General features: G+C 40.9%; 1 protein-coding gene across 4 annotated transcripts in view; it reads right to left on the bottom strand.

Moving 5' to 3' along the window:
- Positions 1–27982, bottom strand: part of PIAS1 (protein inhibitor of activated STAT 1) — a 207770-nt gene that overhangs the window by 117516 nt on the left and 62272 nt on the right. Inside the window, exon 1 of one of the 4 annotated variants that reach the window (XM_047074881.1) lies at positions 4554–4597. The exons of the other annotated variants lie outside the window; for them this stretch is intronic. Coding sequence (XP_046930837.1) covers positions 4554–4577 — 24 coding nt within the window. The 5' untranslated portion in view covers positions 4578–4597. Of the gene's footprint in view, positions 1–4553; positions 4598–27982 lie in introns of those variants that run through there. 4 annotated transcript variants of the gene reach the window in all.

Raw genomic sequence — 27982 nt, forward strand, 5'->3', positions numbered from 1 at the left:
GCAAAAAGCCCAAGGAATATCCAAAAATACCCTGGCATAGAGCAAGAGGGAAAGTATTAGCAACAACATAACTAAAATTCTTTGTGAGCAAGGCACCCTAGACGTCTCCAGGACTGACATGGCACCTTTACAACAGCCTATAGAGTACAGGGCTTGAAATCACAAGACCTAGGTTCAAGTCCCTGCCACTTTTATTTGTATGACCTTGGGCTAGTTGCTTACTCTTTCTGGTCTCACTTTATCAATAAAAGAGAGCTATTACCTGCCTTCCTACCTCAAAGAACGGTTAGAAAGATCAGATGAGATAATGTGATACATTATTAACTGGAAAGTACCATATAAAAATAATTCATCGAAATATTAAAAAAAAAAAAATGATGCATAACACCAGAGCAAATTATTTCAAAAAACAGCACAATCAATTCTGTAATGAACCAGGGGTCTTGTTTTAAAAGGCTACAATCATCATAAACAGCCAATTTTTCAGAAACCCTAACACTTCTTCCCAGTTCCCACTACAACCATGAGCCACTTAATTTCCTTATCCCTAGTTACCACCTAGAAAGGGTACAAATTACACTGAACTCAAAAAGCTTCAGCAAGAACCCTGGAGCAACATGTTGATGGAGTTCACCAGGAGAAACCCAAGGTTAATCAGCTATGGACTCACCACTAAGCACTATTACAATTCACAGTGGTTACAAGAGACTCTTTGAAAAGAAAGACAATACAATGACCCAGGAGAAAACTGTGGATGAAAAAGCAGTATTTCAAAACAATTATATGAAATCCTTAAAAACTAAAGTGTTTTATAAATTGTTTTTAAATACTGTTCATAAAAATGGTGACTTAAAACAAAAGTCATCCAAATGTGGCACGTGACACAAAACCAAGTTAGGGAGATTCAAATCAAATCCATGAATAAATTGTCAGATTTATGTGCTTCTATCTGAAAGAGAGGCAGACAATTCACACCACAAAGATCAAAATCAAGTGGCTATTTCTTGAAAATAAAGAGGCAGACTTTGACAACAGAATTTACTGACAGGCTTATAGATACTTTAAAAACAACGTTTTAAAAAGATGGCTTCAGGGCACTTGGGTGGCTCAATCTGCCGACTCTTGAGTTTGGCTCAGGTCACGATCCCAGGGCTGTGGGATCGAGCCCCACGACAGGCACTATGCTAGCATGGGGCCTGCTTGGGATTCTCTCCCCACCCCCTCCACCGCCCCTCTCCCCTCTCTCTAAAAGAAAATAAAATAAATATTAAAATAAATAATAAAAGAATGGCTTCTCTTCCCATTGAATTCCATTATTTTACTCCACTAAAATGAACTTCTTCCTTCCCACTGTTCCTCCTGTGAGTTAAAATGGCAATGTAAACTGATTTGAGTTTTAGTGCAAAAAAATTGTAATTAAGAAGTACTCTAAGAGAAACCACATGAAGCTGTCAGATTATTAACTTCCAAGATCATCTGGCCATCACACCCTCCTTCTTTTTAAGTTCCCAAAGATAATAAAATGCTCACTCTACATTCTTACAAATGTCATTTACGGGTATTCCCCTAATGAAAAATTAAACTTTTCATAAACAAACGTGCACAGAGAATTCTTTTTGATATGTATGACTCACAATCTAATTTTTATTGGCAGTATCTTCAAGTGTTGCAGCTTGCACTATTCCTACAGGAGATACAGACCTATCCGTCTTCCCATCTAATCTTTGTAGATTTGCTATAGATTTAAAAGGACTCACTAAAATGGGCCATGAGGAAAATAATCTTGAATACAATCCACAGCAAAATGAAATGTGGGTTGTGAATTAAGATAACAAAAAAGTCATGGTATTTACTCAAAGCCTCATAGTTGGAAATCCATTGTAAGTATTGTATTTTCACCTAAAACTTTGAGAAAAAATCTGGCGTTTTCCTTAAATCTTATTCTGACTTTTCCTATCTTATTAGGAATAAATGCTATTTACATCCAAAACAAAAAACAAAAACCCATCAGAAAATATAATTTCCGAGAGGAGTATCTTCCAAAGCTTACTGCACAGAAAATTATATACACACATTCTCAAATAACTATGGTAGGCATTCCTAAGATCATCTACCAAAAAAAAAAAAAAAAAAAAAAGAACAGCAAATCCAACCACAATCAAGTACTAAAATTTTTAACACAGCTATCACCAGCTAAGCAATTTATCACAGCTTCTCAAAGTATTGGGCACACACAGTGACAAACCAGTATGTCAAAACAGTTATTATAATTTGAAAAAAAAACTGTACTACAGGAACACAAGACGAGTTTTTCCTCTGGAAAAAAATTCAAGTAGATTTTTGAAAAAGCAAAAAGGGAGACCAATTTTAGAAAAATAATGTTTCCCCCCAGTGTTCAGCATTTATCTGATACAGCCTCATTTTTGCAAAGAGAAACTTTACCTAACAAGACTCACACCAGGGATCTGATCTATCCCCAAAGGCACTTTCTTAAAATGAGAAAGAACAAAGGAGGAAATCTCCCAGCATGTGCTTTCCATACCAGTTTCTTTGGACAGCATCAAGAGTGACAATATAGCCAGCCCAAGCTTTTCAGCTTTATTCTGTGGCCCGTGTACAACAGAACTGATTAGCTATCACTCAAAAGGATTCCAAACAAAATAAATATTAGAAGGTAAAGATCATAGCAACATAGTGACTACATCGCAAGAGTGAAACTACAGAAGACATGTATCTTATTAAACTTGTGTACTTTTCATTTCAAGAGTTAATGACCTCAGAATATTCAAATTCCTGAGGCTTTTTCATTTCAGTCAATAGTTTGAAACTGGATTAAAAAAAAAAAAAAAACGAAACCAACCACTCCAAATCTGCTCTCCCTTAAATTAATTTGTAATTAGAAGTCAATTTAAAAAGAGTGACATTCAAAGCCAGTGCCTTACTTAATACACAAATTTTGGAATGTTAACATTGCAAAATTACTGGGGAAACCGATCTTTCAGCGAAGCTTTCCAGAGAAAAACTCTCCAGAAACAAACCTGGCGCTTGGCTGTTCTAGAAGCTGTCGTTTCAGTATAACAGAGAAAATAAATTTTAAATAATTTTTATTAATTATGGAAAGAGGACCCCCCCCCCCGCCAAAGATTTACAAGTGTGTATCCCCATCTCCACTCTGACAGAGATGTCAGTTCTCTGGGTCAAGATAAAACCAGCTGCTTGGCTCACACACAAGAAGCCACAGACAGGGGAATATCGCGTTCAGAGCCTCGAAATAATACGCGTTAGTTAAAACTGCCTGCTACTAAACCAAAATTATTCAAGCGGAGCCCCATTTGTCACAATCCAATCATAAGGGTTCCACCCGCCCTCCCCCAACGGCTTGTGTAGTGGTGGGTATATCTGCTTCGGTAAAGAAGCCATCATCAGGTAAAGAAGACTGGGGTGGGAGAAAAAGCGGGGAACAGGGGGCACCCTTTCATCCAATTTCGCGAGGCGTGAGTAATTGGTACAGTTGAGAGGAACGGAGGAACGTTCTATTTATCGGGGGTTGAAGTAGGGTGAGGGGAGAATTTCGTTCAAATCAACATGGCCAGCAAGATGTCCCTACAAACAAAAGGCAACGGGGGGATATAAACACGAACCATTCACCTCCATCAGCTATAGCATCGCCATCATGGTGTGTGCAGAGACCCCCAAAGGCTCCTCTCACCCTCCGCACCAGCCAGAGGAAGAGAAGGAAAAGAAGGGAGAGGTAGCTGCTTCCCACCACCCACCACTGCTTCCAAATACACACCCTTCGGGGGGGGGGGCTACCCCCCCCGCGGTTGCCCAGAATCAGAGAGAAAGTAACGTCCCGCCCAGGCAGACTCCCCCGCCACCCCTCGGCCGAACCCCAACGCCGGCCCGGGGCTCACTAAACTTTACCGGAGCTTCTCCCCACATCCCCGCCCCAATGCCCCAAGATCGCGCTGCCCACAAACTGGGCACCCCCGGCGCCTCCTGACAGGCGGGCAGCCGGGGAGAGCCGACTCCGGGGTGGGGGCGGCAGGGAGCCACTGAGGGGCGGGGCGGCCGGAGCCAAGTTCCCGGGGGTCTAAGGAGAGCTCCTGACAGCAGCCCGGGACTGCAAAGGAGGAAGAGGAAGCGGCGGCGGGGAGCTTTCCCAATCCCCCCTACACGAGCACCCTGCCCCAGCCCCCGTTCCCCATGGGGGGGCGGGGAGGCTGGCTGGAAGGTGAGGAAGCCGAGCCCAGGGGGCAGCCGAGGCCCCCACCTCCCGACTCCCGATCTCTTCCCCCGCCACCCCCGCCAGAGGCGCCCACAACAATAACACGCCGGGGACGACCCGTCAGCGCCCCCGAGGCACCCGGGGCCCGCGGCCCGCCGCTGCCGGGCCCCCTCAGCTGGGGCCGGGCGCGCCGCTCCTCCCTACAACTCCAGGCCCGGGTGGAGTCAGGCCCGAGCGGCCCCCCAGGGTCAGACCCATCCCCCCCGGCAGCAGCGGCGCCGTCTCCACGGCCGAATATTAGAAGTGAATTCGAGCTGCGCTTTACCTTTAGTTCCGCACTGTCCGCCATCTTGCGTCTGTCAGCGCAAGCGCACTGAACCTCGCCGGGGGCCGCCGCTAGACCCGCCCCTCTAGCCAGCCTGGCCCCGCCCCGGCCCGTCCCCTCTTGCCCCTCCACCTCCCCGTCCCGCCCCCGGCCTCCGCCCCTCTCCGGGCGCTCGGAGCCCCGCCCCGGGCACGTACAGCAGGGAGACGGGCACGTACCATTTAAATAATGGCGCCAAGCGGGGAGGTTTGACAGTTACTCCCCCCTCGGCCTCCCCGCCCCCCATCCTCTCCTGGCTAGCTCCTCCAGAGAAAGGCCGGAGCGAGTGGGCTGCCGGCCTGAGCCCCGCCCCTCCGCGGCCTGCAGAACCTTGCTGCAAAGCTTCGATGCCTACAGTCACAGAAACTATAATGGCCCCCTCCCCCAATCAGCGAGTCCTTTTCAGCACCTGCTACCTTCGAGGCTACAATCCGTTACATTTGAAGATCACTTGATGAAGCATTTCCAGATTTATTAGCTCAGATCCTGCTCATGACAGTGCGGTGAAGTGGGCAGAGCAGAGATTACAATTCACGTGGTATATATGTGTGTGTGTGTATATATATATATATATATACACACTGTGTACACACACACATATGTATATAGTCAGAAATGAAAGCTCAGGCAGGGAAAGTGACTTGTCCAAACACTTGACAGGGGGGTGACCTAAGACAAAATTCTGAAGACGTTCGTTCATTAACTCTTTGTTTCAACAATTATTTAGTGATTATGTTCCAGTCCTGTTTCTTTATATATACATCGGAAAATTAAATACAACTAAGTCCCTGCCCTCCTGTAGTTCTCTAATGGAGGTACAGACAAGTGATAAAGATACAATTACAAATGGTGATGAGTACTAGAAAAGAACAAAGGGTCCAGTGAGAGAATAGCGATTGGAAGGAGATGGACTTAATGCAAGGAGGGCTTTCTCCAATAAACTGACATTTTAAGTAGATGTGATGAAAGAATTATTTCACACCTTTTCCTCCCTATTGGAAGCCTCCTATACCTCCTCTCCAACCCCCACTTTTTGCTAGCAATTTTGCTTCATACCTCATGGAAAAACTTAAAAGATAACAGACATGAACTCCCTACTCCCCATCCAAACTATTCTTACAGGCAGTTACATTTGGGTTACTATGAATGAAGTGTCCCTGTGCCTATGAAGGCCATTCCCTCTACCAGTGACCTGGATTCCTTTCCCTCCCACATTCCTAAGAATTTTACTCCTACAATCACCTCGCCCTTCCAACATCATTACTTTTTCCCCTATTAGATTACTCCTATCAGCATATAAACATACTGAAATTCCTCCCATCTAAAACAAACCTCCATTGGCTCCAAAATCTCCCAAACTGCCCTATTTCTCTCTCTTCACTGCATAAATTCTCCGAGAGGTTTTTCAAGATCTCTCTACAGCGCTTGTTCCCACTTCCTCATGTCACATTCCCTTCTCAGCCCCTCTGATCCAGCTTTGACTTCTCTCAAGATCCCTTATCAAGATTATTAACAACCTCCGTGTTTCCAAAACCAATTGTCAATTCTCTATTCTTATCTAAAATGACCCTCTCAGCAGAATTGCAAACAGTTGACAAGACTCCTTTCTCCCGAAACACTTTTCCCCCTGAACTTCCTTCGACATCTCACTGTCCTGATTTTCCTGTTCCTTCACTGAGCCTCCTTTTCAAACTCTTCTGCTGATTTCTCTTCTTTGGCTCAATCTTCAAATGTTGTAGTGCTCCAGGGCTCAGTCCTTACCTGTCACCTCCATTTAACTCTCCGCAGGTGAACTCATCCAACTCTTTGACATTCAAATTTCTGTCCAGCCCAGACCTCCCCACCCAAATCCAGGTTCATAAATCCAACTGGCTACTTAATATCTCTACTTCATGACTCCTAGTCATCTTGAGCTTACCATGTCAAATAGAGCTTGGATTTTATCCCCCGATCCTGTTCCTTTCCCAGTACTCTCAGTGGATGGCAACATCATCCACCCAGATGTCCAAACCAAAAATCTGGAAATCATCCTTGCTTCCTCTCTTTCAGGCACCTCTCACATCCAATCCATCAGCCGGTCCAGCTGACTCTGCCTCTAAACCATATCCCAAGCCTATCCATTTCACTGGCTTCCCACTACCATCACCCTATTCCAAGATGCCATAATTTTACAACTGGATTGCTAAGAAGGCTATTCAACTGACAGAACTACATTATGACTTTCGTGCCCCTACGCACTTTTGCCTTCTGGGGGCTGTGGTATAATAAAAATACCACTTGACTTTGTCCCTGGTTCCTGTCACAGAGCTCCTAAAACCTCAGAAATTTCCTGAGAGATAGGATTGTGTTTTGTTATTCAAAATGAGCCCCTTTCCACCGCACCCGCACCCAAGTTTATACTAATGAGATGAGAGGGCGTGGCTCCCGGGGAGCTTCAGGTTGGGAGCTGGTCACTACAAAGACTCAACACATGATTAGAGGGATGTTAGTAAATACAAGGAAGTACTAGGAAGTGGGTGGCCAGAGAGGGCAGGGAATCTCTGCATCCCCTTCCTTCATGCATTGCCCTATGCATTTCTTTCATTTGGCTGTTCCTGAGTTCTTTCCTTTATAATAAACTGGTAAATGTAAGTAAAGTGTTTCCTTGAGTTTTATGAGTCCATTCTAATGAATTATCAAACCTGAGGAGGAATTCTAGGAATCCTCAAATTTGTTCAGACAGAACTACAAGTGGCCCATAGGACTGGCAACTGGCATCTGAAGTAGGGGCAGGCTTGTGGGACTCAGGCCTAAAGCTGTGGGGTCAGAGCTTACCCCTGGAGTTGATGTCAAAACTGAATTGTTGGGGGCACCTGAGTGGCTCAGTCCGTGAGCCTCCAACTCCGGCTCAGGTCATGATCTCACAGTTCATGAGGCTTAGGTCATGATCTCACAGTTTGTGAGTTCGAGCCCCGCGTCAGGCTCTGTGCTGACAGCTCGGAGCCTGGAGCCTGCTTCACATTCTGTGTCTCCCTCTCTCTCTGCTCCTCCCTGTTCACATGCTATCTCTGTCTCAAAAATAAATAAAGATTAAAAAAAATTTTTTTTCAAACTGAATTGTTGGATGCTTGGTGTTGGAGAATTAGTGTGGAAAGATATCACATATTTGGTGTCAGAAAGAACCTCAGAGGCCCTTTCTTCCCATATATATATATATATATATATATATATATATATATATATACACCCCTGGAGTTACATGAAAAAAAATTACATTTAAAATTACATTTTAAAAAATGTATATTATAAAATTACATTTAAAAAAACTACATCTTACGTTTGTATTGGTATAAAGACTAATGCAATCCAAGCAGAGTATACTTATTTTTTCTTCCAATAATAAAGATTTAAAACATTTTGTGGGCCCTAAAATTATCGTGGTCCCACAGAACACATAAAAATTAACTCAAAATTATTCGTAGACCTAAATATGACTTAAAACTATAAAACTCTTTTGGGGCGCCTGGGTGGCGCAGTCGGTTAAGCGTCCGACTTCAGCCAGGTCACGATCTCGCGGTCCGGGAGTTCGAGCCCCGCGTCAGGCTCTGGGCTGATGGCTCGGAGCCTGGAGCCTGTTTCCGATTCTGTGTCTCCCTCTCTCTCTGCCCCTCCCCCGTTCATGCTCTGTCTCTCTCTGTCCCAAAAAAAAAAAATAAACATTGAAAAAAAATTTAAAAAAATAAAAAAATAAAAAATAAATAAAACTATAAAACTCTTAAGAGTAAATCTCTATAACCTTGAGTGAGAGAAAGCTTTCTTAGATGTGGACCACACATACATTTTTGGTAGGAATAGTACAGCCATTTTGGAAAATAGTTTGGCAGTTCTTTGAAAACTGGAAATGTACTCACCATACAACTCAACAATTCTTGGACATTTATCCCAGAGAAACAAAGACTTCTTTTCATGTAGAAAGTTGTACAAGAATGTTCATAGCAGATTGATTGATTGATTTAAAGTTACCTATTTATTTTGAGAGAGAGAGAGAATGTGTGCATAAGTGGGAAAGGAGCAGAGGGCGAGAGACTGAGAATCCCAGTCTCCACTGACAGCATGGGGTCCAACCTCACCAACTGTGAGATCATAACCTGAGCTGAAATCAAGAGTCAGACACTTAACTGTCCACTAAACTACCTAGGCCCCAATAGAAGCTTTATTTTTAAGAGCCCCAAACTAGAAACTATCCAAATCTCCTTTAATGGGTAAACGACTAAACCAACTGTGATACCATGAAATACTGTACTCAGCAGTCTAAAAACAAAACCAAAAAAACTATTGATACGCACAACAAGTTGGATAAACCTCATGAAAATTATACTGACTGAAAAAAAAAAAAAAACCTAATCCCAAAAGGATTCTTATTGTCTGATTCTATTTCTGTAACATGAATGAAATAACATAATTACAGAGGTGGAGAATAGACTAGTGGTTGCCAGGGAGTTAGGGATGGGGCAGGGGCAGGGGAAGGATGGTTCTTACCAATGTCAATTTCTTGATTTTGATATTATACTATAGTTCCATAAAATAGTAACTTTGTGGAGACTGGGGGTGGGGGGAGGATGCATGAGACTTCCCTGTACATTTCTTTGCAATCTCCTACGAATCTACAATTACTTCAAAATAAGAGTACACATTTTTTCCAGATGTATATAAACATGTATATCTGAAAAGTATACATATGTGTATATAAATATTGAATATACACTGTATCTTCAATGAAGATTGTTGTATCTTCAATGAGGATACAGTGTATCCTCAATGTGGGGAGAAAGACATGATCAAAGTGGCAGAGTAGGCAGTTACAAACTCCCATACCTCCATATAAACTTAAAAAAAAAAAAAGCAAATAAACAGCAACTTGGGGCACCTGGGTGGCTCAGTCGGTTAAGCAACTGACTTTGGCTCATATCATGATCTCACCCTCAGTGAGTTGGAGCCCCGTGTCAGACTCTGTGCTGACAGCTCAGAGCCTGGAACCTGCTTCAGATTCTGTGTCTCCCTCTCTCTCTGTCCCCTCCCTACTTGTGCTCTGTCTCTTACAAAAATAAACATTTTTTAAAATTTATTTTTTAAAAAACCCAGCAACTGTCAGACTAACTTGGTCAGACCTCTGGAAAACAGTCAAAGGTTTACAGCATTCAAGCAAATGCTTAGTCCAAAAAGGAAACTTTAAATTTTATGATACTTTCACTTACATCTGCCCTACTCCCTCCCTGACTTGGTAGCAGTCTTCCACAACACCCCACCTTCTGGGGATGGAGCCCTGGTCCCTGGAAATCATTCGTCTGTTCTAATCTTCCTGGGGGCTAGCTAAAGGACTAATGCAAGGCCTGTCTCTGTTGTGTTTAACATGGAACCCGCCACAGAAAAGCAGCAGGTGTTGCTTGAAAACACTGTAATGCAAACAAACAACCTGAAACTGCCTGGGGCCAAAGATTACAGTTGGTACCTAAATAGACCACCTAAAGCCTGGGAGTAGAAACTGGGGAGAGAAATTTACTGGGAAATTAGGTCATTCAAATTAGAAAGTGCTCAAGAACACAGGGGCATTCAGAAAGCCACACGAATGTGCCTGAGACAAGATGCATCTCAGGAGAGACCTAAGAAAGCCCTCAGATTCCACCGTTGGCTGACATACATGCTCAGTGTAACCAGAAAGGGAGATTGAGGAAGGATTTCAAATGGTCTAGGTACGTGTTAAAGAAATAAGACCCAATCCACAAAGATGGGGAAAGGTGTTTCGTTTGTTTGTTTGTTTGCTTGTTTGTTTGCTTGTTTGTTTAAGTTCCCAGTATTGAAGGGAATCTCAGTAAAAACACTGGCTGAACACAAGCTGAGGCTCCAACAATCAAGAACAGCAAATCCTGGGGAAGGGAGAGCATTTGATTCCCAGAGATAACACAATATAATATACAAATGCTCAGTTTTTTATGATGACAACAAAGAAACACAAAACGTAATAAGGAACAGGAAAATATTGCCCAGTCTAGTGAAAAAAAAAAATTGACAAAAATTATTCTTGAGGAAGCTCAGACATTGGACTTACACAAAGACTTGAAAGCCACTGTCTTAAGGGGTGCCTGGGTGGCTCAGTCGGTTAAGTGTCATGATCTCATGGGTTCTTGTGAGTTCGAGCCCCGCCTGGGGTTCTGTGCTGACAGCTCACAGCCTGGAGCCTACTTCAGATTCTGGGTCTCTCTCTCTCTCTCTCTCTCTCTCTCTGCCCCTCCCCGACTCACACTCTGTCTCTTTCTCTCACATTTTTTTTTTTAATTTAAAGCCACTGTCTTAAATATTCTCAAATTGCTAAAGGAAACTAGGTAAATAATGTATGAACAAAAAAGAGATAAAGAGATAGCAATTACTAAAAGGAATAAAGTAGAACTTCTGAAGCTGAAAAGTACAATAAAATGAAAAATTCGCTAGAGGTGTTTAAGAACATATTTAAGCAGTCAGAGGAAAGCAGGGGACATCTTGAAAGCAGGAAGAAGAAAATAATTTATCACATACAAGTATTCTCAATCAGACTAAAAGCCAATTTCTCATAAGAAACAAAAGACTCTAGAGAGCAATGGGATGCCATATTTAAAGTGCTGAAAGGGGGGCGCCTGGGTGGCTCAGTTGGTTAAGCGGCCGACTTCGGCTCAGGTCATGATCTCGCGGTCCATGAGTTCGAGCCCCGCGTCGGGCTCTGTGCTGACAGCTCAGAGCCTGGAGCCTGTTTCAGATTCTGTGTCTCCCTCTCTCTGACCCTCCCCCGTTCATGCTCTGTCTCTCTCTGTCTCAAAAATAAATAAACGTTAAAAAAAAATAAATTAAAAAAAATAAATAAAGTGCTGAAAGGAAGAAACCCCGTAAATAGGAATTGTACCCAGCAAATCTATCCTTCAAGAATGAAGGGGAATATAAGACATTCCAAGATAAATGAAAGCTAAGAGAGTTTATTACTAATAAACCTGCCATAGAAATAGTGCTAAGGGTATCTTTTAGGTTAAAAGGAAAGAACAGTGAACAGTAACTCAAAGCCATGTGAGGAAATAAAGAACACTGGTAAAGGTAACTACATAGGTAAATGAAAATCAGTAGCAATGTACTTTTTATTTATTTACATATTTTTATCAAGTAAGCTCTATGCCCAACGCGGGTTTGAACTCACAACCCTGAAATCAACAGCCATATGCCCCATGGACCAACCCAGCCAGTTGCTCAAGATTATTGTACTTTTGGTCTGTAACGCTTTCTTTTCTTTCTTTCTTTTTTTTTTTTTTTGGTTCTATATGACTTAAAATATAAGTGCACAAAATAATAACTATAAGTCTATGTTAATGGGCACATAATGTAAAAGGTGCAATCTGTGACCATAAAAGGGGAGGAACAGAAATGTATGAGAGCAGAGTGCTTGGATATTTTCAAAATTTAGTTGGTACTATTCAAAATCACTAAGACATGTACGGAAAAGTTAAAAACAGAATCAGAACACTACAAAAAAAAAAATCAACCAGATTAAAAAAAAAAAAAGACAGTAAAGGAGGATTGAGGAATAAAAAGTATATAAATCTTAGGGTCCCTGGGTGGCTCAGTTGGTTAAACATCCGACTTGATTTCGGCTCAGGTCTTGATCTCAGGGTCATGTGTTTGAGCCCCACACTGGGCTCCATGCTGGGTGTGGAGCCTACTTAAAAAAAAAAAAAAAGAAGAAGAAGAAAAGAAAAAGAAATAGTTAAATGGCAGAAAGAAGTCCTTTCTTATAAGTAATCACTTTAAGTGAAAACAGATTAAACCCTCAAATTAAGAGAGATATTGTCAGAACAGGTTAAAAATATGATCCATTTGTATGCTAGAAGAGACACCTTTTAGATACAAAAGCACAAATAGACTGAAAGTAAAAAGATGAGGAAAATATATTCCATGCAAATAGTAACTAAAAGAAAGTGGTTATCTTATTATCAGACAAAATAGATTTTATTGTTTTTAGACAAAATAGATTTTAAATTACAAATGGATATAAGAGACATAGAAGGACAAAAACAAAACAAAAAACAAAAAGACATAAGACATTATATATCGATAAAAGTTTTTTAAATTCATACTGACAATCTGTCTTTTAATTGGAGAGTCTAATCCATTTACATTTATATTAACAAAGATTTAATACATAAAGAAGATATAACACATTAAACATATATGTACATAGTCACAGAGCCCCAAAATATATGAAGCAAGTGCACATGAAACATTCTGCAGGATAGACTATATGTTAGGCCACAAAACAAGTCTTAATAAATTCAAAAATATTGAAATCATACAAAATATCTTTTCCAACCACAATGGAATGAAACTAGAAATTAATAACTGAAGGAAACTGGAAAAGACACAAATATATAGATAGTAAACAATATAATCGTAAATAGCCACTGGATCATGATAAATGAAAAAATACATTGTGACAAATGTAGACAAAGCACAACTTCTAGGGTGCAATGAAAGTAATGCTCAGAGGGAAATTTATAGCTGTAAAGGCCTACATTAAAAAAAGGTGAGGGGCGCTGGAGTGGCTCAGTCAGTTAAGCGTGCGACTTCGGCTCAAGTCATGATCTCACGGTTCATGAGTTTGAGCCCCACGTCGGGCTCTGTGCTGACAGCTCAGAGCCTGGAGCCTGCTTCAGATTCTTTGTCTCCCTCTCTCTCTCTGCCCCTCCTCTGCTCATGCTCTGTCTCTCTCTCTCAAAAATAAATACACATTTAAAAACATTTTTAAAAAGAAGATCTCAAATCAATAATATAATTGTATACCTTAAGGAACTAGAAAAAGAATACCAAACGAAACACAAAGATAGCTGAAAGAAGGAAATAAAAGATTAGAGTGAAGGTAAATTGAATAGAGAGTAGAAAAAGAATAGAGAAAATCAACAAAACCCAAACTTGGTTCTTTGAGAAGATCAACATGATCGACCAATCTTTAGCTAAATTCACTAAGGGAAAAAGGAGAAAAGATTCAAATCAGAAATGAAAGAGTAGGCATTACTATCAACTTCATGGAAATTAAAAGAATTGCAAGAGAATACTGTAAAAAAAATGTACTCCAACAAATTGGATAACCTAGATGAAATGGACAAATTCCTAGAAATACACAATCTATCAAAATGACTCATGGAGAAATAGAAAATCTGAATAGACTTATAACAAGTAAGGAGATTGAATATATAATTAAAAAAAATCCTCCCAACAAAGAAATCCCAGGACCAGATGGCTTCACTGGTGATTTCTACCAAACATTTACAGATGAATTAACTATTCCCCCAAAACGAAGAGAACATACTACTTACTAATTTATTCTGTAAAACCTGCATTAGCCTGATACTCAAATCAGACAAAGATATTACAAGGAAAGAAAACTATAGACTAACATCCCTTTCAAATCCTTTGGTTAAACTTATTCCTTGGAATTTTATTCTTTTTGATACTATTATAAGTGAAGTTATTTTCTTAATTTCCTTTTCAAAATGTTCATTGCTAGTATATAGAAATACAACTGATTTTTGTGTGTTGGCTTTATATTGGACACCTTTGCTGAATTTGTTTAATTTGCCACTTGCAAGTGGCAAATTTTGTTTTGTATCATTTACTATAATTTTTTTTAAATTTTTCAAGTTTATTTATTTATTTTGAGAGAGATTGCACAAATGGGGGAGGGCCAGAGAGAGAGAGACATAGAGGATTAGAAGCGGGATCTGCACTGACAACAGAGAGCCCAATGCAGGGCTTGAACTCACTAACTGTGAGATCATGACCTGAGCGGATGTCAGACGCTTAACCAACTAAGCCACCCAGGTGCCCTTACCACAAGTTTTAAAATAGTGTAACAAACAAACTTAGAAATTTGTAGTCAAATATGCCTATATTAGAAAATGTTTTTGGTTGAAAATCAGTTATGTAAGTTTCCATCTCAGAAAGATATTAGGAGAACAGCAAATCAAATTCAGACTAGCAGTGAGGAAATAATAAAAATGGCAGCAGAAATAAAATTTATAACAAGTACAAAATACAAAAGGTCAACAAAGCTGAAAGTTGGCAATTTAACATTTTTTAAAAATGCTTTTAATGTTTATTTATTTTTGAGAGAGAGAGATAGAGCATCAGTGAGGGAGGGGTAGAGAGAGAGGGACACACAGAATTCAAAGCAGGCTCCAGGCTCTGAGCGGTCAGCACATAGTCCCACATGGGTCTTGAACCCATGAACTGCGAGATCATGACCTGAGCTGAAGTTGGACACTTAACCCACTGAACCACACAGGCACCCCAGCTATTTAACGTTTTTAATAAAATTGGTTACCCTTAATAAGACTGATCAGGAAGCAAAAAAGCGAGGGACATCTGGGTGGCTCAGTCGGTTAAGTGTCCAACTCTTGATTTCGGCTAAGGTCATGATCTCATGGTTTGTAGGTTTGAGCCCCACATCAGGCTCTGTGCTGACAGCTCAGAGCCTGCTTGGGATTCTCTGTCTTCCTCTCTCTCTGCCCCTCCCCCACTCATGTTGCTTTCTCTCTCTCTCTCTCAACAATAAACTTTAAAGAAAAAAGAAGAAAAAGAGAAATTATCACTACCACGTATGAACAAATGATCACTAAAGATACTGTAGATACTAAAAAAGATTATAAGAGAATACTATGAACAGCCTGCTGCAATACAGCTGATGATTTAAATAAAATAAACAAATTCTATAAAACATATAACTCAGAAAACTGACTCAAGAAGAAATAGAAAATAAGAATAGTCCTACATCTATCAAAGATATTGAATCCATTATTTAAAACCTTCTTACAAAGAAAACTCCAGACAGATGATTTCACCAGTGAATTTTCCAGACAATTAAGGAAGAAACAATAATCAATCTTACACAAAATCTACCCAAGGATAGGAAAAGATAGACTCAACTCTTTGGGTCCAGGACCTTGAAAACAAAACCTGACAGGGATACTGTGAGAAAGAAAAAATATAGACAATTCTCTCTCATTCCCATAGGAGCAAGACTCTTAAGCAAAATATTAGCCAATTGAATCCAGCAATATATAAAAGCAAAATAGAATATAACCAAGAAGCACTTGTTCTAGGAACACAAAAAGTTGTTTACCATTTAAAAACCAGCCATTTTAATTGCCTTCTTAGTGCAATGGGCAATGTGTCAGTCTCATAAAAACCAGCCATTTTAATCGACCACATTAATAGACACAAAAAGTGAAAGTGCATACGATCATGTTGATAGACGCAGAAAAAGCATTAAAAAAAAAATTTAACACCCATTCATCATATCAGCTGTAATGAACTAGTCATAGAAGAGAGCTCCATTATATGATTACAAGTATCTACCAAAAATGTACAGAAAACATAGTTAATGGTAAAATATTGAAAATATCCCTTTTGATAATGGGAATGATAAAGGTGATAAGGTAAGTGGATGAAAATATCAGGATTAGAAAGAAGTAATTAAATTGTCATGTACAGGGAAAATGATTGTGCCTGAAGAACATATAAAAGATTCTAAGAGGGGCGCCTGGGTGGCGCAGTCGGTTGAGCGTCCGACTTCAGCCAGGTCACGATCTCGCGGTCCGTGGGTTCGAGCCCCGCATCAGGCTCTGGGCTGATGGCTCGGAGCCTGGAGCCTGTTTCTGATTCTGTGTCTCCCTCTCTCTCTGCCCCTCCCCCGTTCATGCTCTGTCTCTCCCTGTCCCAAAAATAAAATAAACTTTAAAAAAAAAAAAAAAAGATTCTAAGAAAAACTATTAGATATTAGAATTAGTAAGTGAATTTGTCAACTCACTTGATACAAGGTGAATTAAAAAAAATCAATTCTATTTCTAAATATCAGCAGTAAACAAATATATAATATAATTCTTGAAAAGATACCAATTGTAATAACACTCTTATTTTTATTTTTTTTCAAGTAAGCTACATACTTAATGTGGGGTTTAAAATCATGCCCCAAGATCAAGAGTTGCATGCTTTACTGACTGAGCCAGCCAGGCATCCCTATAATAATATTTTTAGAATAACAAAAGATATCTTGGAACATGCCTTCAAAAAAAGGCCTCTACAGGGTGCCTAGCTTGCTCAGTCAGTGGAGCACGTGACTCTTGATCTCAGACTTACAAATTCAAGCCTCACAATGGGTGTGGAGCCCACTTAAAATAAAATTAAAAAAATAAATAAAAATAAAAAGGCCTCTATACTGAAAACTATTAAAATGCCACTGAAATCAAAGACCCAAATAACTAGAAGGATTATATTCTTTTCATAGATTTGACTACTCAACATTGTAAAGATGTCAGTTTGCTCCCAGTTGATACATGTTTCATTGGAATATATTCAGCGTAATTGCAATCAGAACCCTAGCATATTTGTTGTAAATACTAATAAACTGATTTCAATACAACAGGAATGCAATGATTCAGAAATAGCAAACACAATCTCAAAGGAAACAACCTAAGTGGATGTCTCATAGTACCAGAAATTAAAACATGCTATCAACCTAAAGTGACTGAATCATGAGTATTAGCACGAGGATAGATAAGTAGAGCAAAGAACAGATGCTATAGTTCACAGACACTTGGGGAAAGCATGATCTTTTCAATAAAAGATGCAGGTCAATTGGACATCACTTAGCAAAAAATGAATCTTGACCCCTATCTCCAATCACACATAGAAAGCAATTCCAGATAGATTATAAATCTAAATATGAAATGTAAAAACATAAATAAATCTTTTATAAGTTAACACAGGGGAATATCTTTATGACCTTAAGGTAGGCAGAAATCTCTTAAATAGGATACAAAAAGTGCTAACCACAAAGGAAAACATTAATAAATTAGAGCATGTTAATATTTAAAACTTTCTCTTCATCATAAGACACTATTAAGAGAGAGAAAAAGTGAGCCAGTAGTGGGAGAATATATTTGAAATACATGTATCCAACAAAAGAGATGACCAGGAATATTATACTAGAAGTTTATAAAACTTCACAGCAATTTAACAAAATACAAAGCATGCAGTCCAATAAAGCAAATAGACAAGAGACTTGAATTGGCACTTCACTCAAGAACATATTCCAAATGGCCAATAGATACGTGAAAAGATGTTCAACTTCATCAGTCACCAGGGAAACACTCATTAAAACCATGGTGTGACAAATTTGGGAAGAAGAAAGGAACAGGCTTGGCTCAGCTTAAATGTTACTTTCTCTGGGATGCCTTCTTATCTAAAGAAGGTAGGTGGTAGATTTTATTTCAACCAGAGTCGCCATTTGCCCTATTTCTGGCTGACCTACATCTAAGTCACCTCCACTAGAATAGACCTCACAGAGGAAATTCCCCACTGTGGGAGTTTGGTGGGAGGAGAGTGCAGAGAGCCAGCCACCCAGCCTGGAGGCCAGAAGCTGAGAGAGAACAGCTTCATGGTTCAGCTAAGGGACAGGTGTGTGAGCCAAGCCTCAATGCAGGTGCCCCGATTCTCTGTGGAGACACAGGGACACCAGGGCAGAGATGCAGCAAACAGCTTATAACATGACCTTCTCAGGTTCCTGCTGCCTGGCCCCCAATCTCTCAGGGTTCTAGTTTACTTTCCAAGTCTACCCGTTTAGGCTCCCTTTGATCCTAAAAGTTCCCGATTTTCTTCCTTTTTTTTCCTTTGCTTTTTTTTTTTTTTTAATTTAGTAATCTCTATGCCCCACATGGGGCTCAAACTCACCACTTGAGGGTCAAGAGTCACATGTTCTACCAACTGAGCCAGCCAGGCCCCCTCTTTTTTGTTTTCTTTTCTTTTCTTTTCTTTTCTTTTCTTTTCTTTTCTTTTTTTTTTTTTTTACCTTCAATGGATTTCCCTGTTTGTACATCCCTGATACATCATTTTCTTGTTCACTTTTTCATTGCATTTATCACAGTGTATAATTATTTAATTCATTTGTTTGTCTCCTTGGTGCTGACCCATACCTAAGAGTAAGTTCTAGAAGGTCAGAATTCCTACCTGTGTTGTTTTCCACGGTACCTCCTGCACTCAGAATAAGGCCTGACCCAAGGACTCAATGAATGCTGGTTGAAAGGATGTCTCTCTTTTTTTTTTTTTTTTTTTTTTTACTACCTTGCATCCTTGTGTGCTTATTCACAGAAAGGGGTTTTCAGCAGCCATCTTTACCAAAATGTTTAACTTGACATATTTTCTGTCAGGGCATTTTCAACCAATGGTTTGAGAGCCACTATTCAGTAAGACTAGCTTCAAGACAGGCCTGGGATCTAATTTCAGGATGAAAGATTAGAAAGCTGCCTCATGTTGCTACTGAAGTTCTCAAATATGCCTAGATATTTATATTAGTTGCTAAACAACGGCTCTATTTTCTTTCTCACTAACATTCTTCCATTCAGCAAAGTAGATAATCATAACCTTAAGAATATCCATCATCTTAGAACCAAGGCATTTTAAAAATTTTGACTAAAAACAAAAACAAAACCTTCATTTTGAATAAAAACAAGCATTTGTAATTTTTCTGCATTGACCCTCTTGCAAAAAAAAAATTATTATTTTTTGGTTTTCAGTCTCTGACAGAATTGCAGAGTGGAATTATCAGGTAAGGAAGGGAGGACAGAATAAGGAAATATCTGAATTATAACTTATGTTGAGTGACTGTGACTTAAGTGACTGTGGAAGGAATTCAGATTTTTTTTTTTTTAGAGAGAGAAAGAGTGAGCTGGGGAGAGGGGCAGAGAGAGAGAGAGAGAGAGAGAGAGAGAGAGAGGGAGAGAGAGAGAATCCCAAGCAGCTGCATGCTTAGCACGGAACCCAATGAGTGGCTTGATCCCACAACCATGAGATCATGACCTGAGCTGAAATCAAGACTTGGATGCTCAACCAACTGAGCCACCCTGGTGCCCCATGAAATAACTGTCTTAAGGATCAGGTATTTTTATTCAGGTTTAAAGCAAAATTAAATTGTACTTGAAGGTGGACTTGGAATATGATGGCCTACCATCACAACCACAAAAATAGAGTAGCAGAGTTACAAAACTAGACCCAGGTATATGGAAAATGAAAGGCTGTTATTGTTACCTACAGTTTATTTCACTGCAATAAACTCTCAACACAAAATCCCTGTGATAGCCATTAAGATTGTTCACAAACCCACAGGTTCTGTTTTCTGTGAACCTGATAAGATGGACGCTTTTCTGAACCTTTTGAAGATAGGCATACTTGTGTGATTTGCTTTGAATGAGGCAGTATTAGGAGAAGGAAGATGTGTCATTTCTAGGCAGCACCGTGGATCTGTGACATGTCCCCCTTTCTCCCTTTTGAGATGGTTGTGGAAGCATATAATGAAGTGAGGCTCCCATCAGCTAAGGCTTCTGAGTGGCCACCATGAGCAGATGTCCCTGCTGATCCATGCTGGATATGTACCTAGGCAAGAAATAAACTTGTACCATTTTCAGTGATTGAGAGTTTGGAGTTTGTTACTACACCATAGCCTATCTTATCATGATTGATCCCTAATATGAGATGCAGTCAGAACAAAAACCTGAAAAAGTGTTACTGGCAGCGATAAGGATGGTGAGCCATATTACACAATAGTGAGACATTTGATAAAGGTATTGCCTGAAGTTACTTGGAAGGTAGGTTATGTACCTAATGAACCTGTAGCTCTAGAAGAAACAATTAGAAAACATAGTATACTAATACTGAGCCAGTACCGGCTGGGGCTCAGTTGGTAGAGCATGGGACTCTCAATATCAGAGTTGTGAGTTCGAGCCCCATGTTGTGTTCAGAGATTACTTAAAAATAAAAAAAAGAAAACATGGTATTAATGGTGCGCCTTGGCTGTATTTGACAAGAGAGATAGAAATAGAAAGATAGAGGGAAAGAGAAAGAGATGGGGGGAGGGGAGGAAGAGGAACTGGCTTGTTTGCAAGTAGAAATGAAAAGCAAAAGAAAGAGTCCACAAATTCAGAGATTTGCAGAGTTGGAAGACAGACTGCTTCTCATTACAAATTAGCTACAAGATAAAACAGTGAGGGGCGCCTGGGGGGCTTAGTCAGTTAAGCATCTGATTTAGGTTCAGGTCATGATCTCATGGCTTGTGGGTTTGAGCCCTGTGTTGGGCTCTGTGCTGACAGCTCAGAGCCTGGAATCTGCTTCAGATTCTCTGTCTCTCTCTCTCTCTCTTTCCCTTCCCTTTCTTGCCCGCCCCCCCCCCTCTCAAGAATACATTAATAAAAAAATTTAAAAAAAAAACAGAAAACAGTGAAAACTCAGCATTGCAACAAGGATTTAATAAAAAGTATTGCCCTTACATCCATGTTTGAAATTTGAGAGGGGGCACCTGCCTGGCTCAGTTGGTAGAGCGTGTGACTCTTGATCTCAGGATTGTGAGTTCAAGCCCCACATTGGGCATGGAGCCTATTTTTAAAATAAATAAATGAATGAATGAATAATTAAACTTCTGACTGGATTAAGTGTCAGACTAAAGGTTCAACTAGAATGAGACTTTGCGGTTAACTGCCTCAGAAAGGGTGAGTGTGGGTATTTGGTTTGTGGGGAAGGAATTTGGTGGTCAGAAATGTGGATTATAGATGGTTTCTGACTTAATGGCTGGACTTAATGATTTTCTGACTTTATTATGGTGCAAAAGCATTCAATAGAAACTGTACTTCCAGTTATGAATTTCATTTTTTTAAAAGTTTACTTATTTATTTTGAGAGAGAGTATGTGTGTGAGCAGGGGAGGGGCAGAAAGAGAGGGAGAGAGAGAATCCTAAACTGGGGAGCCCTACCTGGGGCTCAAACTCATGAACTCTGAAATTGTGACCTGAGCAGAATTCAAGAGTCAGACGCTTAACCACCTGAGCCCAGCTGCCCCTCAATTATGAATTTGGATCTTTTCCCGGGCTAGCGATGTGTGGTGTGATCCTTTCTGGTGACACTGGGCAGGGGCAGGGGCCCGCAGCTCCCAGGCAGCCACGCCATCATGAGGGTAAACCACCAGTGCATTTACAACCATCCCATACTCGGACATCCATTCTAGACCTTTCACTTTCAGGACAGGATTCAACAAATTACATGAGATACTCAGCACCTTCTTGTAAAATAGGCTTTGTGTTAGAGGATGCCGCCCAAGTATATAGGCTAATGTAAGTGTTCTGAGCAGGTGAAAGGTAGGCTAGGCTGAGCTATGATGTCTGGTAGGTTAGGGTTGGTATATGCATTTTTGATTTATGATGTTTTAAACTTAGGATGGGTTTTTCAGGAGGTAACCTCATCACAAGGTGAGGAAAATCTGTATACTAGTCCTTAATGTCACCTGAAACTGGGTTTGCCTCTTGGTAGGTGTCAAACAAAAGACCCAATCAAGCCAAAGAATAGGAAAAGGAAGGAGAACAACAAGTAAAGGAGAACACCGGGGAAATTTCCCGAACAGCAAAATTGGGGGGAGTTTCAAGCTGAGAGTGCATACATATTCATGAAGGGGCTTGCACAATGAGGAATACAGCACAGAATTGAAGCACAAGTCACCTTTAGGTGACTAAGTCCAGGTTAAAGTCACAAGGCTGGCAGGGGTCAGCATCAACGGTTCTTGGGCTCCAGCTGGTCGGGTATCTGAATGCTCAAGGGGGTTTAGATCCTGCAAAGATAAGTCAAGAATGTGTGTCAGGTCAGTCTTTACTTTTGAATCAGCACTGGGAATTTTACCACTGATTTATTGTCCCTGATATGATTAGGCTACCTTCTGGCCTGATAGTGGCTGTTTGTTCGTACATTCCTTCAGAAGACAGCCAGGGTCCTAAAATGATTTTTTTTGGTCGAGAAAGCTGTGCCTGTCTTTCTTTTTCCAGGGACCCCTAACTCTTTCTGTTTACATGGTGGCTGTTCACAGATATTTTGATTCTCTTCTCCTACCCAATGGTAGGTACTGTACTTCCCCAATCCTTTTGAAATTAATTCTGACCATGTGACTAAATTTTTTCAATAAAATGTGAAAGGAAATCATGTGTATCATTTTGGGGTAGAAACTTTTTTATTTAATTTTGTTTTTAATGTTTATTTATTTTTGAGAGACAGACAATGACAGAGAATGAGAGGGGAAGGGGCAGGCAGAGAGAGGAAGACAGAATCCAAAGCAGGCTCCAGGCTCTGAGCCATCTGCACAGAGCCTGACGTGGGGCTCGAACTCACGAACCACGAGATCATGACCTGAGCCAAAGTCAGATGCTTAACCGACTGAGCGACCCAGGTGCCCCTGGGGCAGAAACTTTAAGAGCTAGTGCTTACCAATCATTTCTTGGGCTGGAGCCTCCCCTTTATCAGCCTGGGTCCCTGAGTGACTGTAACCAGTAGAGAGATTTCTTCTAACCTACCATGCAGTGTGAGCAAGAAATACTTGATTTGAGTTGCTCCACTGAAATTTTAGAGTGTTTTTCTTTCTTCCCACAGCATCCTTAACCTATCCTGACCAATCTAGTGACCAAATGTGCTTATCTTTGTAGGAGGAAACCATTATGAAGCAAGAAAGGAAATCCACAAGCCAGAAAGAGAAAGAGAGTTACATCAGACAATATTCTAATTTTAACTTTCACATGGTCAAAGACACTATTAAGAAATTATATGCTGGGAAAAACATTTGCCATACATACACAAAGGGTTAACATGAGCTATATTCAAAGGCCATCCATAAACTGATAACAAAACAAGCCAATGGAAACAATAGAGCAAAGGATATGAGGAAGTTGTGGACATTTGCTGTTTCCTTCTCCAGCTGTGTCTTTCTCCTGCCAAAAGCACCTAGATTTTCTTTGGGGGAACTGCCCCTCTCCCGTTCTCAGGCATGTGATTTGAGGAGCTTGCCCACACCCGCAGCTGCAGGGGTCCAGAGTGCCAAGACCGGCAAACCTGAGTCACATGCCAAACCCTGGGCCAATCATTGAGCTTCGGAATGACTGGGTCGATTTTGGCATTTCCATGAGATATTACTGAGCAGTATGTATGTATGTATCTATGTATGTATGCATTCATTCATTCATTTTACTGAGCCGTTTTTAAAAATGAGATACTCTACTATGCTTGCATGAAAAGACGTGCATCATATATATTGTTGAATAAAACAGGCAAGTTTCTGGGTAATGTGTATAACAGGACCACATTATTTTTTTTCTAAATAGGAAAGAGGGGAAGAGCCTCTAATTAAATGTGACTGCATCTTTGCATGAGCGTAGAGAAAAGTGCATAATGCTACACACCGAATTGTTAACACCGTGTGTTTGTGATTGGGCTCTTGTCTCAGGTCCAAACCAATGCTTTAATTCTCTTTCGTGAGGCTGGGGCTGAGACTCCACAAACTACACTTCAGCGTTGGGTGCTCTGCTTCACTCTGGTGACAGAACGGTAATAAGGGGTTCCAAAAGGCTGGAGGAGGAACTTCCTGTTTGCTTCCTAAGAGCTTCCTATTCTTTTCTCCTTTTTTTTCCCTAAAGTTTATTCATTTATTTTGAGAGAGAGGGGAGTGGAGAGCAAGCATGAGTGGGGGAGGGGCAGAGAGAGAGGGAGAGAGAGAATTCCAAGCAGGCTCCGTGTTTGTAAGATCATGACCTGAGCTGAAATCAAGAGTTGGATGCTTAACTGACTGAGCCACCCAGGCGCCCCGTTCCTGTTCCTATCAGAGTATCCCCACTAATTTTTCACCCTGGCAGCAACACCTGGTTCCAGTTTCCAGTATTTTCCACATGCCCAGAATGAGCTTAGGAGTGCCCACTCCTCAGAGTCTTGGGTACCAGCTCCACAAGCCCCTTCTCCAAGTTTCTGGGTTCAAATAACTCAGCCAGTTCCCTTTGTTCCCCAGACGTAGAGGTGGGAACCACCTCCTGTAGCTACTCTCTCACCTCAGTGGTCCCTTTATCCCTCAGTCCTCCACTACCTGTTCAGTCAATTATCAAGTTTGTAATTGCTGCTGTAACAGATCATTACAAACATAGGGGTTTAAAACAACATAAATGTATTATCTTACACACTTCTGGACGTCAGAGTCCAAAGTGGGTCTCATCGGGTTAAAATCAAAGGGTCAACAAAGCTTTATTCCTTCTGGAAGCCCTGGAGAAATCTACTTCTTTGTCTTTTCCACTCAAGAAACTGCCTGCATTCTTTGGTTCATGGCCCCTTCCTCCACCTTCAAAGCCAGCCATGTAGCACCTTCAAATCCTTCTCTGACTTTCCTGCCTCCTCTATCCCTTATAAGGACCCTGTGATTACATTGGACTCACACAGATGATCTACAAGAATCTCCCATTCTCAAGACCATTAATGTAATCACATCGGCAAAGTCCCTTTCACCATGTCAAGTAACATGGTGACCAAGTTCTGGAGACTAGGAGATGGACATCTTTAGGGACTATTATTCTGTCTACTCTCCCAAACCCCTAGATCAGAATTTCGTAAACTTTTACTGTAAAAGACTAGACAGTAAATATTCTAAGCTATGCAGACCATATGGTGTCTGTCACAGCTATTCACCTCTGCTATCATAGAATGAAAGCAGCCATAGATGGGGCAGCAAGGGATGAACTTGGCTGTGTTCCAGTAAGACTTTATTTACAAATATGAGCTGGGAAGGATTTGGCCTGTGGGCCTCAATGTGCCCAGTCCGTCCTAGATAAAACTTTTGTCTGTTAAAATACTGATGTATTTTCTGTTTTTCTGACTGATTCACTTTCATTACCTCAAGAGGGTGAAATTGAAGAGGGTAGTGAGGAGACTATTACATTTTCTGTATATATCTCTATACTGTTTGGCTTGTCACGATTACAATATATTACTTTTATGACTAAAATACCAAATATCTGGGGTGCCTGGGTGGCTCAGTTGGTTAAGCGTCTGACTTCAGCTCAGGTCATGATCTCACAGTTCGAGTTCGAGCCCCGCGTCGGTCTCTGTGCTGGCAGCTGGAGGCCTGGAGCCCGCTTTGGATTCTGTGTCTCCTCCCTCTCTCTCTGCCCCACCCCCGCTCACACTTTGTCTCTGTCTCTCTCAAAAATAAATAAACATTAAAAATAATAATAACAATAATTAAATAAAATACCAAATATCCAATAAACAAAAATGTATGGACTGTATGATCTTATCTATATATAAAAATGTTCTTTACAATACCAAAATATTGGAAATCAACTAAATGTCTAACCAACGCCTGCAGGAGTTGGATGAATGACATATTTACACACTGGCCAGTGCAGTGGTTCCCCATTTCACTCACACTAAAAATAAAAATCCTTACAATAGCCTATAAGGCCCTACGTTTATTTATCTATTACCTCTTTTTTTAAATGTCTATCTCCTCCTGCTAAAATGTAAGTTACACGAGGATGAGGATTTTTCTCATTTTTGTGAATTGATGTATCCTAAGAGCTCAGGACAATACCTCTCACGTAGTAGTGCTCAATCATTATTTACTGAGTAAGTGAATAATGGAATACTTTGCAACCATTAAAAATGATTTTAGGGGCGCCTGGGTGGCTCAGTCGGTTAAGCGTCCGACTTCGGCTCAGGTCACGATCTTGCGGTCTGTGGGTTCGAGCCCCGCGTCGGGCTCTGGGCTGGCAGCTCAGAGCCTGGAGCCTGCTTCCGATTCTGTGTCTCCCTCTCTCTCTGACCCTCCCCCGTTCATGCTCTGTCTCTCTCTGTCTCAAAAATAAATAAACTTAAAAAAAAATTTTTTTTTAAATGATTTTATAGAATTAACTTTCCACATTTAATCATGTGGAAAAATGTTCAAGATATATTAAGTGAAAAGAATCCCACGATAAGGTAATATATACCCTATAATTTAATTTTCAAAAGTTGTGTTTATACATGGAAAAAATACGGACAGATATACTCTGATATACATATATATTTTTGGGGTGTATACTTTGGTATATTAAACAGTGGTTATCTCAGAGTGTGAGATTTTGAGTAAGTTTTTATTTTAAAATTTAATTTTCTTTTATTTTTAAAGATAAAAATTAGAATATCTATCTTTGTGGGGCGCCTGGGTGGCTCAGTCGGTTAAGTGTCCGACTTCAGCTCAGGTCACGATCTTGTGGTTCACGAGTTTGAGCCCCGCATCGAGGTCTGTGCTGACAGCTCAGAGCCTGGAGCCTGCTTCCGATTCTGTGTCTCCCTCTCTCTCTGACCCTCCCCCATTCATGCTCTGTCTCTCACTGTCTCAAAGATAAATAAACGTTAAAAAAACAAATTTAGAATATCTATCTTTGAGATATTCTTGAGGGGTTCCACTGCTTTTTCTCATGTGACTCTTCAGCTACAGAGAAATGATACAATTCCTAAGTTACTACATTCCTTCATTCCAACAAACAAAATAGTTCTCAGAAGAACCAACCAGCAGTCCTGATCTTAGTAAGAATTTCCCAAGAGCAAGCTAGCTATTCTTTAAGGTCTAAATGGCAGACAGCAGGGGTGCCTGGGTGGCCAGTCAGTTACACATCTGACTCTTGATTTCGGCTCCGGTGACATTGAGCCCTGGGATCCAGCCAGCAATCCAGCCCTGCACAGGGCTCAGCACAGAACACGGAGCGTGTTTGGGATTCTCTCTCTGTCTCACTCAAAATAAATAAATAAACTAAAGAAAAAAAAAAAGGAAAATAGCAAACCTTCTGTCAGTCTTCTGTCACTTCAAGCGAATGGCCTGTTGCCTCCTATGAAAGCACTAGGCACTTTAGAGGCACTCATTATGAAAGAATTGTGCCCACCTACAACAGAAGCGCCTCCTGGACAGGAGTCCCATTTTAGGTTGAGAATTAGTCTAGGTTAGTAATAAGAGTAGTAGTTAGGAGTCATTAAGACCTACATGATCTTGGGCAAGTTTCTTGCCCCCTTGGACTCTCAGTATTCTCATCTGCAATTTGGGATAATAAGGTCCATGTGACATGACTGTAGAGGTGTGGTCATGAAGAACAAGGGCCTTGGGGGATGCGCCCGGGTGGCTCAGTTGGTCAAGCTTCCGATTTTGGCTCAGGTCATGATCTCACAGTTCTCGAGTTCAAGCCCCACGTGGGGCTCACTACATGGGTCTCTCTCCTCCTTCCTTTCCCTTTATATCTCTTACAGCACTTAGGACAGGTGCCTCACATGCACAAGCACTCTCCTCTCTCACCTCCATGCCCTTCCCTGTCATAAGGAGCACTGTTCACAGTGGCAAGCCAAATACTGGGTCTCTGATCCTTAGCCCTCTCCACCCCCGACAACATTCAGCTCTGTGACTCTGGGTCTCTGTGACTAGGGGGAGAGTATGCACATGATTAAGGTGATGCTAATGGCCTCACCTTACCAGAT

This window comes from Lynx rufus, unplaced genomic scaffold (genome assembly GCF_022079265.1).
Source record: "Lynx rufus isolate CCGP_SWC_20201006 ecotype Redwood Valley unplaced genomic scaffold, mLynRuf1.p SCAF_13, whole genome shotgun sequence".
Taxonomy (NCBI): domain Eukaryota; kingdom Metazoa; phylum Chordata; class Mammalia; order Carnivora; family Felidae; genus Lynx; species Lynx rufus.